This window comes from Sphaerodactylus townsendi, linkage group LG02 (genome assembly GCF_021028975.2).
Source record: "Sphaerodactylus townsendi isolate TG3544 linkage group LG02, MPM_Stown_v2.3, whole genome shotgun sequence".
Lineage (NCBI taxonomy): Eukaryota > Metazoa > Chordata > Lepidosauria > Squamata > Sphaerodactylidae > Sphaerodactylus > Sphaerodactylus townsendi.
The window spans coordinates 128086491-128103465 of NC_059426.1; the positions used below are offsets into that span (position 1 = coordinate 128086491).

General features: G+C 39.2%; 1 protein-coding gene across 1 annotated transcript; it reads left to right on the forward strand.

The window, feature by feature from the left end:
* Positions 1–1276: 1276 nt before the first annotated feature.
* EMC7 (ER membrane protein complex subunit 7) lies at positions 1277–15051 on the forward strand. Its single transcript, XM_048485426.1, has 5 exons — positions 1277–1566; positions 6761–6880; positions 8962–9100; positions 11597–11677; positions 14574–15051. Exons 1-5 carry the CDS (start codon positions 1337–1339, stop codon positions 14724–14726), a joined length of 723 nt encoding a protein of 240 aa, XP_048341383.1. The 5' UTR covers positions 1277–1336; the 3' UTR covers positions 14727–15051.
* Positions 15052–16975: the final 1924 nt, after the last annotated feature.

Sequence of the window (16975 nt, forward strand, 5' to 3'; positions counted from 1 at the left end):
CAGCCCCCACCAGGTGGGGCACAGTTGAAGGCTAGCAAACAGGGCAAGCCAGCTCTCTCTGCCGTTCCCTCTCCACCTGGCCCCTGCCTCACACCCGACCTCCACATGGAGGGGGGAGCAGCAGGGCTCCGCTCTCCATGTGGAGATTGGGCGTGGGGCCAGCCCACACCCAACCCTGATATGGAGTGGAGTGAGCGGGGCCTGTTCTCCACATCTATATTTTCTAGGGTTGCCATGAGTCATAAGCAACTTGTCAGCACAATACACACAAGTTGGCTTGAGATCTGTAAGAAAGGTGGCTAATAAAAGTTTTTTTAAAAAAAATAACAGACCAGGATCTCTCAGCAACCAGCAGGATCTCTCAGCAACCATCTTTGCAAGTTTGTGCAATCCTGGCACCAAATGAAATTCAAAAGGGGGCTAAATACCTTGAGAAAACTCTTGATACCATAACTTTTTGTGCCAGATAGAAAGAACAAAGGCAATTAGAAGGAAGGAACTTCATATTAAATCATGAAGAATGAATGCTAGCTAATTCAAGATCCATCTCTTTTAATGTTAATATAATTCTTAATAATTTCAGCTGCAATAAAATGGGAGTTACTCGTCAGATAGACTTTATACTGCATGAATAAATTTTGTTGGAACTATCCATAAGGGTTTGGGGAGGGGGAATGGGACAACAAAATGCAAGTGAAATTTTAGAAGCAACTGCTGAATTTTCAAACCGGTCTATTGAAAGCGCTCTGCTACCTCGTTCGCAGGCCGTTCTAATAACTGACAACCCCCTATTCAGGGCTGTGCAGTTGCCAACCAACCAGCCTAACATCCGTTCTTAGGCTACAATCATTTTCTTGCATTTGGTGCAGTGAGTTCAAATCCATGAAAACCTGCGCAGTGCTGCCACACAGAAAGGTGCTGCCACACAGTATTAGTTTAGCTCAATACTGTCCCTCACTGCGGCTATCATCTGTTGAAATTTCTGCGCCCGGTAGAGTATTTGAAAATATAGGAATCGTGTCAAAAGGAAGATAACTATTATCTGCAGGATCTGAGTAACTGTTTTCAAATTTTTCAGAAGCTCTTCCTATGCATTCGTATACTTGACTTAGAAGCAATTAAAAATGGGAAATTGTGCTCAACAGCCATTAAAACTGACGCTCCTGGTCACTGTTTTCCGTAATCGTCACTCACTACTTTAATCGTCATAAGTCTGCGCGTTTTCCTTCGGCGCGTGTTTTTATGCGTTGTGCGCGTGCGCCATTAGAAAAGTGGTTCCTTGCCCGTTCTTCGCCCTGTTCCTGGTTTCTTCCCTCTCGGCCCTCACAAACTGGCTATGATGGCTGCTGGGGACCGCAGCCTCCCTCTGGCGCTGGTGCTCTCGCTGGCGGCCCTGCTGCTTCCTAGCTCTTGGGCTTCGGAGGTTGCGGGCGGCGGGGAGGCTCTGGGGTCCGGGGAACGGTTCAAGATTGAGGGTCGCGCCGTGGTGCCCGGAGTGAGACCCCAAGACTGGATCGCGGGGGCTCGAGTGCTTGTGGACGGGGAGGAGCACGTCGGCTTCCTCAAGTGAGTATCGGCGGGGCCCCGTGAATGGGGATAGGGAAGGCTTATTGAAAGTGGACCGCCTTCTCTGCCATGTCTTAGTCTGAAGAGTTGGGACTAGCATAGGTGATACCTTCACGGCTCAGTGTGGGGAATATTTGATGCCATACCTGAAATGTTTAGAGTTGAGAAGGTGTGTAGTTGTAGTTCATGGCTTCTGCTGATTTTGAACATCTTGCCCAGAGTAAACTCTTTTTAAGACAGTCTGTAGCAGTAAATAAAACAGGAGTCCAGTGGCCCTTTGGAGGCTGAGCTCTGACTCTACACAGCCTGTGCTGGGATAGATGTTAATATCAAAGGTGCAACTGTGCCTCTGTTTTGTTTTTCATGCCACTACAGGATAGGCAAAGCCTGCCTCTTTATTTATTGGACTTGTTCCTATTTGGACTTTGATATTTATTCAGGTACCGTCTTGGGTACCACACTTTTTATGAACTGCAGGAATCAATCTGATGAAGTATTCTGAACATAAGTGCTGCCCATCACTTTCAGTAACATGTTCAAATGTGCATCCTTCTTAATCCATGGCTGGTTTGGGTCCCCTCCCCAAAAAAGGAAGTATGGAAAAGGACACCTGAATCAAAAAGTTGGACTACTTTCAAAAGTCTGGGACTCTTCTGTTTTTGTTGTTGTTTTATGATAAACAACAGGAAAATGGTTTCTAAAATTATGCATGATATAGAAGTACAGTAGAAAAAATGAGTATCTCTCCAAATCCTAGAATTTGGGGGCAGCCAATAATATGGAAATGCAGTAATTTAATGACAGCAAAATGCACATACTTCACACAATCTGTAATTATGGTACTTCTGGAATGTGTTGACACAGGCTATCAACACATTGGGTGCTAGTTTAAGCAGTGTTCAAGGGGATTTGGTAAATTCACAGAAAAGAGATTATTAACCAAGGTAACGAGATGTTTGGAGGTAGTATACCTGTGAATGCCATTGGGGGGCAAGATCAGAGACTGCTGTGTGCCTGCAGTTTAGTAAGCAACTTTATGAAATGTGATGCTGGACTAGATGGACCATTGCTGTGCTCCAGCAGAAGTGTTCTTATTGAAGTAACTCAGAATTAAGCAGAATGTGGTTTAGGGTGATGGCCAGCATCAGCAAAACTGTAATACCTTCATCAAACATTAAATCTGCTGGAGTACAGTAGCATCCTGAAGCAACATATAATTCCTGTGTAAATATAATTCCTTCCCTAACCAACAGGACCATTAGTATTTTGAGAGGTTTCAGAGTGTAGCTGCATGTAATACAGACAACTACCGGTAATGTCTGTTTCCTCATTATCAGTGTCAAGCCTATTTCATGTATTGCCCCATGTAGTGTTCACTTTATAGAGAATGAACATCCCTTTGTAGTACAAGTTTTCCTGAAGTGGAAGTCTGAGGACTCTTCCGTCTTTTTCTCTTTTACACTCGTACACACCAGCTTTTAGTTTGAGATTAGGCAGTATCAAGTTTTGTTCTTTACAGACCATTCATTTCAACCTTCTAATAAACACAAGGGTGTGTGTGGTACAAGAGCCAGGCAGTTTGGCTATTCACTCTGAACCAAAAAAGCCTTTCCAGACTGAAAAATTTACTGTAGTTCTTACACTGTATCTTGAAGGAAGCATAAGATTTTATAGCACACATTTGGAAATGGCAGTCTGGGTAAGTTAAAACGTTTGAAATCCATGGCTGAATGAATGATGAAGGAAAATTATGTAACCTATTGGCTCTGGGCAGTGTGGGGCTGGCTCTCAACCTACACAGATCTATTTGAACAATCCTGGTCCTTCAGTTCTATTTCAACATTAGACATAGTTTCACCTTATAGTTGTCATCCTTGTGATGTGGTGGTAAGTCTTCCTCTGCTCCTGGACTAAGGGTGTAGTAATGTTTTAAACTTGGAAGCTGGCTATCTGCATATTATTCTTGCAAATAAAGGGAAGTGTAAAGTATAAAATAAGCCAGGAACCAAAGAGTTGGGAAAAGCTGAGAGAATATTAAACCCTAAAGTATATACAAAATATTTGTGTTACACTGAATGAGAACGATATTAAAAACATTCACAATCATTTAAAATTGTGGAAATTCAATGAAGAGATAATATTTCCATTGGATTTCCACAATTTTAAATGATTGTAAGTGTTTTTAATATTGTTATCATGAGTACAGTGTAACAAAAATATTTTGTATATACTTTAGGGTTGGGGTTGTTTTGGCAATAAGTTTTTATTTTAACATTCACAAAATACAATGCATAAACAGATACAGAAATTTCAATCTAATATTTACATTATCACTAAAGGCACTTTCAGCTATTGCATTGTTTAAAAATAATACATGTAAAGACTAGCAATTAAATAAATAAACCCCCAAAAAATAAAAATAAAGAGAAGATGGATACTAGTAGTAGTAGTAATAATATTAGAAGAAACAAAAACAATAAAAAATAATAAAAGAAAAAACAAATACAAAATTATATATCATACATAGTTACATGATTGTATTCATATTTTCCTTTTATATATTATCTAGTTTCTCCATTCCTCCCTAAAATCACAGATCAATTTATAATCTATATAACTTGAAAGCTTGGCTCTAACAATATTTATAATCTTGTGTTGCCATTCTATTATTGACGGAATTTTCTTGACTCTCCAATATTTAGCCCAAAATATCCTAGCTGTTGTTTACAAATATCTAAACAGCATAGCTTTATCTTTATATTTCTACCAACAATTCCTATTATTGTTATTATTAATTAATTTTCTTATACTGCCCAATCCCCAAAGGGCTGAGTGGTGATAGATACATATGGGGGAGGGGGGGTTTGTCGGTCGTATCTCAAATTTAATATTTTCAGTAAGTCTTGATGTATGGTTTTCCAAAATTTCTTAGCTTTAATAACTCCACCATTGATGGAAAAAAGTACCCAGATGTTTCCCACATTTCCAGCAAAGCCCTTGAGATTTATTTTTGCAATCTTCTGAGGCGCATAATACTAACAAAAAATAATCTGATAGTGGTTTTCTCTTATATAAAAGCTCTTAGAGTATTTCAGGTCTTTACTCCGTAAGTTTTTCCAAGTTTCCAAATTGATATTATGACCCGCATCCCTAGTCCAATTTATCATATATTCTTTTACTCATCTTCAACCTCTAAAGTTAAATATAATCAAATGGTCTTGTCGTTTCAAAAAAAATTCTTTTAAGAATATCTACTTCGTCAATTTTTTCAAACTTATTTTTATCAGAATCATAACAGCCTTTTCGTTGGCAATAAAACAACCAATTAATACTCCAGCCAATCCGATTTAATTCTTCTTGAGTCTTCAATTGATATTTAAGTTTTCCTTCAATTTCCTCCTTAGTATCCAAATATTCCTTGGGTTGTGCCTACTTAATAGTGTTTCATGTGGAGAGACCCATAAAGGCATACCTGAATGTAATTTACAGCTGTATTTTTTTCCAAGTTTTTAATAACTCTTGTAATATGGTGCGTAAATTGTTTATTAGCTTTGTCTTTTTGAAACCATAAGTAAGCATGCCAACCAAACCTTTTGCCTTCCCCTTCCACTGTTAATAATCTTGTATTGGTCAAAGACAACCAATCTTTAATTCAAACTAATGATAACCCTCCCCTTTCAATACTGGGTTTCTTTCCTCCCCATAGGAATTTAGATAAATCAATATTCTCTCAGCTTTTCTCAATCCTTTGGTTCTTATCTGCATAGCATTTCCAGAATTGATCTTGTGAGCAAAACCTTGGATTCCTATGTCTGCATTTGAAGATATTGTGGGTTACTAGCTTCATAGTTGTATCTTTTTCCATACATTTGCATTTAGAGCATTGCTTTAAAATTCATCTTGTAGTAACAAAAAGGCGTGAAAAATCTGTGTCTTTATATTGTCTTATCAGTTTCTATGAGTTTGTACTATGATTACCAAGTTTTTTTAAAAAATATCCAAAGCATTTCACATATTTCATCTCAGCAGTGCTAAAACAGCTATGTAAGGTAGGCATTTTCTCATTCCCTCATTACAAATGAAGAATCTGGGACTGAATAACTATGGCTTGTTTTGAGGTGCAGTAGTGATGCACAAATTTAAATTTAAACTCCCAGCTCAGTCATGTTATGGGCCAGTGATATAAAGAAGAATTGGTTTTTATACCGGGCATTTATCTAATGTGAAGAGTCTCAAAGTGGCTTACAATTGCCTTCCCTTCCCCCCTACAAAAGACACCTTATTATAAGGTAGGTGAAGCTGAGAGAGTTTGGAGAGAACTGTGACTGGTTCAAGGTTGCCCAGCATGCTTTGTGTGTAGGAGTGGGGAAACAAACCTGTTTCTCCAGATTAGAGTCTGCCACTCTTTACCATTACACCACGCTGACTCTCAAAGCAAAGAGCCTTGTTGAGCCTTTGAGCACTTTTTTGAGAGCAGCTAGTGGGTGCCTCTAAAAATAAATGCAATGGATGTTAGAACCAGTCACTAAATAAATGCTAGAGGCAATCACAAAGTACTGGGAGTTTCTAAACCAGGTATCGTCCTATGTTGGGAACAGCCATTTCTGAATGAGTCCTCCAAGTCCAAAATTGATGCTTCCTAGATTGTACTAATGAATTATCTCCTGCTCCAGTGAGGTGGAAGAAAGCCAGGGTAGGCTGTTTGGTTTGAACAAGAGGTGGATCCCAGGAAACACATTAATGGGCATTAGAATGCTCTTGTAATTAATATATTCCTTTAGTATACTTAGAGTCTTTTCCCATGTAGTGCAGATCCAGATAGGAGAAAAAAAATAAAGTAAGAGAACTAAAAAATGGAAAAGGAAAAAGAAATATACTTTTTAAAAAAAAGAGAGAGGGAGAGAAGGTAAGGCTACTATCTGGAAGCTCATGACTTACACAGACTTGCTGATCCTAGGTTTTCTCAGAACTAGTGGGTCTATATAAATCTCTGTCGAATTTGGTCACCAGTACCTGAGAAGGTAAGAGCTGAGATAATAATAGTTGTATTATGAGTTGGTAAGTAAGAGTTGTAGTTTCAGTCATGTCAAGTGAATGCTAGTACAGGGATGTCTAAAATAACCATGGTATGTAAAAAAAAAATTCCCTCTCTTTTGTGGTGGAGATAAACCTATGATAATCTTTATTTTATTAGGACAGACGGAAGCTTTGTGGTTCATGATATCCCTTCTGGATCATACGTAGTTGAAGTTATATCTCCAGCTTATAAATTTGAACCAGTACGAGTGGACATCACTTCAAAAGGCAAAATGAGGTATGACGTTTATCTTAATAACAAACTAATTTTTCTATGAAACAAACTAATTTTCTATGTAAGGGGAAGATGGGAAGAAAATAACTAGTCTTTCTGGTGGATTCCGCATGGGCCAAAAACAGCGGTGTGCAAATGGTATAAAATAATTTAAAATGGTGTAAAAGGGTTTACACTGTTTTCACACTGCTGTTTTTTGCCCATGCAGAATCTGCTTCCATGTCAGTAAAAGTGTGCTCCTAAGGCAGTGGTGGCGAACCTATGGCAAGGTGCCAGAGGTGGCACTCAGAGCCCTCTCTGTGGGCACGCGCACACAGAGTTCGTCATATGGGGGCGGAAAATCACCACCACCACCCCCCCACACACACCGGCTGGCCTGGGCCACTGGGCACGACCCGTTCAAAGTGCTGTGTGGTTGCTTCACCAAGCTTACTCCCAAGTAACACGCGCCTCAGAGCCAACAATTTTTTCTAAACTGAAACCTCAGTATTCAGGTTAAATTGCCGTGTTGGCACTTTGCAATAAATAAGTGGGTTTTGGTTTGCTATTTGGGCACTTGGTCTCAGAAAGGTTTGCCATCACTGTCCTAAGGAGAGTTACTCATGTCTAAACTCATTCATCTCAGTTGGCTTAGACTGGAGTTACTCTGCACTGTAAGTTCTTCATAAACATTTGTTGTTTTTTTCAGATGAATTTTTACGTCACACTGTGTATTTCATGTAGTTCAGGAAAGAATTGTTTTCAGTGTACATGCATCATGCATCTGCATGGCATAACATAACAAGAAGATTTAGACCAGGAAGCCAGGACATATTTACTAAATGGTTGAGAAAATTCTGTTCATTGCTGTTCCTTTACTCAAATTTCTCTGTTCCATGCTATATGAAACTTTTACTACCTGAAACCTTGGAATGAGCCATATCACCGTAGCCAGACTATAAAAATGCAACTTTGCTTGATCAGAAAGTATGCATTATATATTATTGGCCTCCCTATTGATTTTTTCGGTTCTGAGAGTATTTGTATCTGAAATGCAGAATTTAAACTTCTTTACAGTTCAGGCATTCTACGAAAATTGTAGGAACAAGTTGTGGGAATATAAATGACTGTGAAACTTGCTATGAGTGCTGACTGTGAGTTTCTTTGAGGAAAAAATAAAATATGTAATAATTGGGATTATGTTGTTCAGTTGATAACAAAACTGTTGCTGTACATTTTGACACAAATGCACCAATGAAAAGAAAATAGGAGATTGAATTTTGTTTTCCTGTGTTTAAATAGTTTCATGTAAAAGCCTACTCACTGACATGGCTACATTTCTTTGCTGATTGAATTTGGAATGGTTTTCAAATAGTGATATAGGGATTAATCCATCTGACTTTTTTGCACAGTCTCATCTAATTTTTCTCCTTTTTCTAACCTATGTGGCTTTTGTCCATGCAGATTTAGTGATCCCCAGTATAGCCTTTTTTGGGGGTGTTAAAGGGAATTCCCTCCTCTATTATTCACCAATGGAAAAACTGGTTGAATCCAATCTATAAGGTGTAATATAGTTATTGGTGACAGTAATTGGGCAGTGTTTTCTATGACTTCCTGGATTCTGTAATATTCACCTTGTCTGTGCTTTAATGTTTATAAAGGATCACTGTCCATTTGATATATTTGTTATACCAGTGTTAGATTGCTTTGCATCTATTTATTTGGTCAATTTTATCACACTCTTTCTTCAAGGGGCTCAGAGTAGCATACAACCATTTCCCCCTCATGGCTTCAAAATTTACAGACATCCTCATCTCTTGTCTGTATATTACAGTAAACATGATACAGTTCTCCAAATCAGAATTCTGAGAAGGAAGCACAAAACTGTAATGATATCATGGAAAAGAAAAGTTGTATCCAAAAACTCAGCATGTGTGAACATAGAGTACAACTTTAATGTAGAAGCCCCAGAATAGAAGTATGGCTGTGCACAAAATAGCAGTTTCAGTACAAATGCACTGATTAGAAGGAATATGACACCAGTATGACTTGTTACAATTTGCTAATGAAACTGTGTGGAGAAAACATTTTTAAATCTTCCACAGGGCAAGGTTTGTGAACTACATCAAAACATCAGAAGTTGTCAGGCTGCCCTATCCACTTCAGATGAAATCTTCTGGACCCCCTTCTTACTTTATAAAGAGAGAGTCTTGGGGATGGACTGATTTCTTAATGAATCCCATGGTATGTATGGAAGCACACATGGATACACTTTTTTGTCGCTAATTGGCTATTTAATCTCAAAAGTTGTGTTGGTAGGGAGTTTAAGAAAACTGAATAGGCTCATACTAATTATGTCCTTCCAAGAGGGAAGTAATGGAGTAGGCAGATATCATTAAGCATGGCTTGTTTTCAGACAAGTATTATCTGTGGGATGTATAAGAGGCGTCTCTAGTGTGTGTGAGAGAAAGAGATGTTTACATCATCCTAACATGAATTTATTTTCATACTAGCAGGCAGGAGAATTCAGAATAAGTATGAAGCAAAGCAGCCTTTAAAAGGCATCCCCTCTTGCCAGTTACAGTGGTTTATATTTTTATAAAAGTGAGCAAACATTACACTCATACTGAATACAGCATTTACAGATATGTGTTAAAGTCATAAATATATATATACCAAAATTCCTAGTTACTCAAACTATACATTTGGCATGAAGGAGAGGGGCATGAGGAGAGAGAACAACATCATTGAGATGGTTGGGTGTGTGTTTATTTTGTGTTCTTGAACATAGCATTTTAAGCCGTTGCTTCAGGACAACCTTGGGGCGACTGGATGCCAGGCAGCCACTGTTTATCAAAGTCACAGCTGCCAACTATGTGGCAGAACACCAGTTCATTTAACGTCTGAATCTAGCCTGGAAACAGATGCCTCAGTTATGAGGTGCATTGTTAAAAAATACTGCTGTTGTGTTGGTGCACTTACTTTACCTAAATATAGATCTAGCTGGTATTACGCTCATTCAAACATGCCAATCTTGGCTGCAGAAAGCTTGCCAGAAGAATCTGGATCCTATTGTGACAGGAATAATCAACTATCCCATAAGAAGGGTGGGATATTGATTGTTTTAGTTCATTCCGTTTTAAGTGCTTGAATATGGCAAATATTCAGAATCTGTACAGTTTCTGCTGTCTGTTAGATTATATCTTCTGACACCAGTGATGATGCTGGTTGTGGAATTGGTGAATGTTCACAAGGTTGATTGCGCTTCATTTGTTGTATAAAAGGTAATATTAATGCATCCTTCCCTGTGAATTCCTTTCTGTTGTTGTTTTGTATGCAGCATTTATAAGGACAGCTAGGTGAAAATAGCATGCTGAAGTCTGACCTCTCTTATATCCCAGGTCTTATAATCTTATTTTTAATAGACTTTATACTCCACCTTTCTGCTCTCATCAGAGCCACCAAGACGGCTAATAGAATAAAAACGTTGATAACTTATCTTTAAAGCTATTCAAATCAGACCCCCAAATTTGCATATGAAAGCAGTTTACACATAGGGCAGGAAGCAGGAATCACTGAACAGAGACTAGATGAAACAGAATAGTCTTCACCTGCTGGTGGATGATGGTAACAGAAGGGGACAAACAAGTCTCCCTGAGGAGAGAGTTCATGATGTTTGGTATCATGATAAAGACCCCCTCTAGGTTGTGACCTGCCTGATTTCAGAAAATGGAGGCACCTGAAGGAGAGTCTTGAAAGGTGACTATAGTAGTGGGGAAGGTTTTTAAGGTAGTAGGCAGTCTTTATGGTTTGCTGACTTCAAGCCATGTAGGGCTTTAAAGGTCAACACTTGCACAGTGAATTTGACCCTGGAAGCTGATAGGAAGCCAGTGTAGATGGCCCAGATTGGAGTGATATGGTCCTGTCAACCCTTTCCAGCCAGCATTCGGGCTGTAGCATTCTCTACCAGTTGAAGTTTCTAGACCTTTTTCAGGGATATCTTATTGCAGAATGCTCTGCAGTAATCTAATGTAGAGGTAGCCATGGCATGCCACACAGTAGCCAGATCTTTTCTGCCTCAAAAAGGCTGCAACTGGCTAGCCAGTCAAAGCTAGTGAAAAACACTCCTGGCCACAAGTGCTGCCTGCTTATGCAACACTAAGTATTGTTTGAAGAGCACTCTCATACTATGGATTTGTCCTTTAAGGAGACTGGAATCCCATCCAAAATGGGTGACACTTCCAAACCATGTAATGCTTTTTGCCAATTCAAATGCTCCAAGATATCATTGACTTAATACTACCTTTTCTGTTGGCACAAGAGAGAGGAATGACAACCTCACCCAGTTCCCTCCATGCTGCTTTCCCATTTCCCATCGGTCTCACTATCCTCCTTACACCAGAAGAAAAGCTGGTAGGATTCAGTATTGCTTATTCCTTCATTTTCCAGCGTCAGATTGCAACCCAGATCAGTTTACATTACAGAATTTTAAAATGTAATATAAAACAAAAGTTCTCAGACGATTCTTAGTGAGGTCCCAGACACGTTGGAAAAATGCCTTACTACTTCGTCTTGTTACACCAGTAATGTGTGTGTGAGCTGCTCTGAAAGTTTTAGGAATTCATGGTTAATGCTCTGAAAGAAACTTCATCCATATTTACCATTTTAAGGCCTGACCCCTCACTAAAAAAACAATATGCCTGAGAGAAATTAACATTCTATGAATATCTACTGTTGAAGGTGATGATGATGATCCTTCCGTTGCTGATCTTCGTATTGCTGCCTAAAGTTGTCAACACAAGTGATCCTGACATGCGGCGGGTGAGTAAGATTTGCATAATTGATATTGAAAATATTATCTCTGAATGGCAAAAATATAAAAAGTCACCAAAGAAATCTGGAATGCAGGCTAGAAAGAGTCTGCAAAACCTTGGTGAGTTAATGGCTGCTGAGGTAGAAATACAAGTGTGTGTCAGAAAGGCAATCAGTTGGTGAGGCATGGCAGTACCATGCTTGCTGCAGGAAATTTAAATTTTGAAGAGATGCTTAGTGGAATAAATTTATTCCGAGTGTATATTTTTGTATAACTTATTCAGAGGATGATGCTTCATATTAAGCTGTAGAGACAATTGGAGAAGGTTCTGCTGAAGGAACAGATAAGACAAGCATAAAAGGAATGTAGGAAATGATAAATATAATAAGGGCAAGAGGACACAGACCAAGTGTGACAGGACATAATTATTGGGTTTGAAATTTTGAATATATTGGTATAGTCTCCCTTTCAACAATTTTCTGTTCCTACCTATTGCAGGGATTGTCACCCACTGTAAGGTTTACAATCCCATCTTTGCAGAAATAATGTGGGAGCATACCCATCAGCCCCTTTGTCCTGTTACTGAAATGATAGGGAGCTGTACTTGGAAGGCTTTCATGAATTTGGGTTTCCATCTGGATGCTGGAAACACAAAGACTGATGTAATGGACTTCACTTCTGCCAAATTTATCAAGATGACTGCCAGGAGGATCCAGTCTTGTCTGCTAATTGAGAAAAATAGCTGCATAAGAATTCTGGGCTGACTGCAGGATCAGCCCAACCGGGGAGGTTTGATGAGAAATGTGTATCCAGAAAAGCCACTAAATAGATATCTTGCATTGTGTTGAGTGGTGCTTTTATCATCTGGCAAAGTGTATATGGATATAGATCTAATGTTTCATGAATGTCTTGTGATCCATGCAATGTTCACCTCCAGGTTAGACTATAGTAACTCGTTCTACGTGGGCCTTCCCTTGTGGCTGATCCAAAAACTGAAGCTGGTCCAGCATGTGGCAGCTCGTCTTCTCACAGGTGGCTCAGTTAGGAACCACATCTCCCCTGTGCTGCGCCACTTGCATTGGCTCCCAGTGGAATTCTGGATCATCTTCAAGGTGTTGGTGTTGACCTTTAAGGCCCTTTGTGGCCTGGGGCCTTCATAAGCAATTCTCTGGCGACCTTCTTTACCCCATATGCTGTCCCAGTGCTCCGCCTCAGTGCGTTCTGCAGTAGGTAGAATTTAATTGGTGGCCACCCGCCCGGGGTGAATAATGATGCGATTGGCCTCTACCTGGGCCAGGGCCTTTTCGGCCCTGGCCCCTGCCTGGTGGAACACTCTTCCTCCAGCTGTTAGGTCCCTGAAGGACCTTGATGAATTCCGCAGGGCCTGTAAAACTGAGCTGTTCCACCGGGCTTTTGGGGAGGCTGGCCACAGATTGTCCGCCCCCTCCTAATGCCCTGTGTACCATCTGGGCATATCATCTACGGCAATCTGTCAATCCTCTCCCAGGGGGGTATGGAGCTATAGTCAAGGTTAGGATTAAATTTAGGTACCGGGTTTATGTGTTATGATGCTGCTACTGATTTTAATGGATTTTAATATGCCTTCTGATTTATATTGTTATATTATGTTTCTACTGTTTGTTGTTGGGTTTTATTGTACACTGCCCTGAGCCCTTCGGGGGTAGGGAGGTCTATTAAATTTAATTAATAATAACAACAACAATATTAATAGTTGTATGATAGAAAAAAGAGTAGTGTCTCCATAAGATATCTTTGCCACATCCTTCTGTAACAGATCCATCGTGGTCATGAAAATTAAGCTGGATGTCTTCGCTATGGTATCCTGGAACTTATTGTCCTTTCAACAACCTTCGTACCCAATAGCGGAGGCCCGAACAAAATGGAGACTCCAAGGTAAGTTTTACTTTAAATCTTCTTTATTTAACAGTGTTGCTGTCTGTCTTTGGCTGCTGCTTTTGGGGGTTCAGTTGGTATTGATTTCCCTTTCCTCTGAATAACCACTGTCTTTAGTAGTTGTCTGCAAGTATCCAGGTTATTTTCAAGTTGCAGTCCAAAACCTAAGATGTCTAAAGCTTCTTGTTTTAACTAAATGCTCAGTGAAAGGTAAAAATCTATAGCTTCCCTAAGAGAAATTGAACTGGGGTGTATCCATTTGGTCATCTGAAGTTACACATGAGCTGCTCTGTTTTGGGTAGCAAATCTATTGCCAGTAGGAAACTCCAAGTTGAAAGAATCTTGGTTGCATATCTCTGGGGAGCAACTTGGCTAACTGAAGTACCATTTTCTGTTAGTTTTTCCTAAACAGTTCAAATCAAAGCAGTTATCAGATTGTAGCATGAAACGCAATTAGATGTTCAGATTGCTCACTTAAAGCTTGGACTATTTTTAGATGGGTATCAGATATTATTTAAATGCAAGGAAATAGTTGGAAGGAAATGGTTTTGTAAAAATGCTTATTTTTTTAGAAAGCTGTTAGGAAAAATAGCTAAATTGACATTTTTAAAGCAGAAGTTCAGAAGCTTCCCTTGAAATTTTTAAATATTTGACAGTGGGAGGTACTTCAACATCAAGATAGCTTTTAGAAATATAAAATTTTAGGTAGCATGCATTTACCCTATACAGCTACTCTAGACGTGGTTATTTTGGTTACTGCTTTTAGATCTTTCTTTTCATCTTTACATTACCAGTCTTTTATTTTTAAGTTGTAGTTTGGGCTATGGCTGTTTAAAGGAGTCTTTTGTGGGGATATATAGTAGCGAGCAGCTGCAAAGTGACAACCACTGAAAGAACAACAAGAACAACTGGGTGTAGCATTATATATGATTTGGAAATGATATCCTGGAATTTCACTTACACATTCTTCTTCTTTTTGTGTACATTCAGGAAATGGAGCAGTCAATGAATATGCTGAATTCTAACCATGAGCTGCCTGATGTTTCAGAGTTCATGACAAGACTTTTCTCTTCAAAATCTTCTAGCAAGTCTAGTGGTAGTAGCAGTAAAGTAGGGAAAAGTGGGGCAGGAAAAAGGAGGTAGTTGTTTCTTCCGCTCCTCCCAGAACCACAATTTGCACAGCTCTGTTATGTGGTACCATCTGTACATTCTGTGGAAGAACAAAAAGCCACTGCTGTAACCTTAATCCAATGTTAAATTGGACACAATACAACTGTTGTGTGTGGTGTAGCTTTTTAACCTATTTATGTATCTTGTTCTTTAAATATGCAAGGGTTATTATGCGAGTTGTTAACAGTTCTGTATGCGAGTTGTTAACAGTTGCGAGTTGTTAACAGTTCTGTATCACCATATGGTCAGTGCTGAACAAACTCCTTTATAGAGAATGACATTAAAAAGTTTAAATTATTATATGCAATATATTAATGGTTCTTAACCGAGCATCACTGTAAGATATTTGGTATCATGACATAGAACATATTGTTTTTTAAATAAGCTTAATGGTACCTATTTTCTTCTATATGGTATCTAAGTATACATCTTTATTTTCTTTTAAATGTATTTGACTTGGGCTTAGTAAGGGAGGAGCTTTGTTTGTCAGCAGTTTTGATGTAATGCACACATTGGTACTGTACGGGGGCAATTTATGTGGAATAGAGCGGGGGTTTGGGGGGGTTGAAACTTCTTTAGGAAAGGTTCGTCTCCCTGGGGGTGCCTTTAGGTTCCTCCATTCATTCCTGACACCTTCTGGTTGGTTTTTTTAAAAGAACATTTGTTCATACAAGCAGCTCTATGCTGATCTCCTTTACTGCAAGACATTTTTATCTGTTATCAGCTACAATTAGCACAAGTTGGATCAGTATCCAATGTGTTCGCAACAGAAACTTGGTTATATAATGATTTTATCAAAAAGAACACTCCCTCCCAAACTTCAAAGACACTACGAATCGCATCATTTACAGATCAGGACTTTAGTAAGCATGCACCAATTAATAGACAGCTGTGTCATAACTGATGTGATACATTTAGCTTAGTACATTGCACATTGATAGTGAGGAAACCATCCTTTTGTAGACCAAAGCGTTAGCTGCATGCAAAAGTCACAGTGGTTACAACAGTAAAGTTGGCAGGCCAGTCAGCCTCTGCTCCAGTAAAGGTTTAGTTTGAGTGGCAGAACTATGTCTAAGAGGGAATTACTTTCAGATTTCTTGGCATCACTGGTTGTGTTCAGCATTCCTCAAATGTTCATAACCAGTGCTGTCTTTCATTTTGCTCAGTTTGATTAGCACCCCTGCTTTTGTTGCTAACAATGCTGAAGTTTGCCTATCTAACAATATTTTTTATTGTTACTGAGCAAAATTCAGGCAAGTGTGTTTCTCAAGATGAAATGGTTGTGATTGTCTATTTTGAAATATGCAGCATCTTTGCAGCTAGAGAGCTAGGCTGTGCCTAGTAGATCTGAGTTTCCAGTCTAGCTAAAGGAGAAAAAACACTTCTTTGCCACCAGTGCTGCCAAGTAAAGTAACAGGATAAAGGAGGATCAGACTTGCATTAGTTAAACTCAGAAGGAATATTAAAGCATCTGTAGTGGGCAGTCTCTCAAACATTTGTACACTTCCTAGCAGTCTTATGCATCTTCTATTGTCTATTATTTGCTTTCAGCATGGGTGGAAGATAGTACAGCACTTTGTTGGTGTAATGCTGTCTGTCACTCTAGCTGAAGAGTTGCCTTTTTTTTTCTTTTGAAGGATAGGGTACTTTAAACCTAAACACCATTAATGGCTTTGACATTTGTATTGCACTTGGAAAGGCCACTTGGAAGATCATGATGGATGGGGATAATGTGACAGGTCAAGACTGTGTATCAAAAACTGTGGAATTGTGCTTTGAAAATAATGCAAACTTTTGAGCACTCTGCCAGTAAGTGTCCAACAACTGCTGTGTTAGTGGGTGTTCTGATTCTCCTCGTGATTTACAGGTAAGGAAGAATGCCTGTGATATAATTTCAGTTTTATCTGAAATAAATTTCTCTCTGCTTGCTTATACCTCATCTCCAGAGGTTGCCATGTGCTGTATGAAGCTGATGGATCAGGGTGTAATAAAGGCACAGCCAGGATTCCCTGAATTTGTGCCACTTCATTCCAAAGTGAAGATGTCAAGGGCAATCTCAAATGACAGTCATACTTCCTCTGGAGTAAACATTTCTGACAGACCTCTGGTACAAACTACTCCATAGTTCTGATAGTGATCACTTCTCTGACAAATCCCAGAAATAAGTTCCTAAAACTGCTTTATACCTTTTCTGTATTTAAGCCTAGATCATTGCCAGGATA

Bases quoted from the DNA above. Each gene is read 5' to 3' on its own strand.
- EMC7 (XM_048485426.1), top strand. From the start codon at position 1,337: ATGATGGCTGCTGGGGACCGCAGCCTCCCTCTGGCGCTGGTGCTCTCG. The intron at 1,567-6,760 runs GTGAGTATCGGC...TTATTTTATTAG, and splicing joins GAGCACGTCGGCTTCCTCAA to GACAGACGGAAGCTTTGTGG. The intron at 6,881-8,961 runs GTATGACGTTTA...AATCTTCCACAG, and splicing joins ACTTCAAAAGGCAAAATGAG to GGCAAGGTTTGTGAACTACA.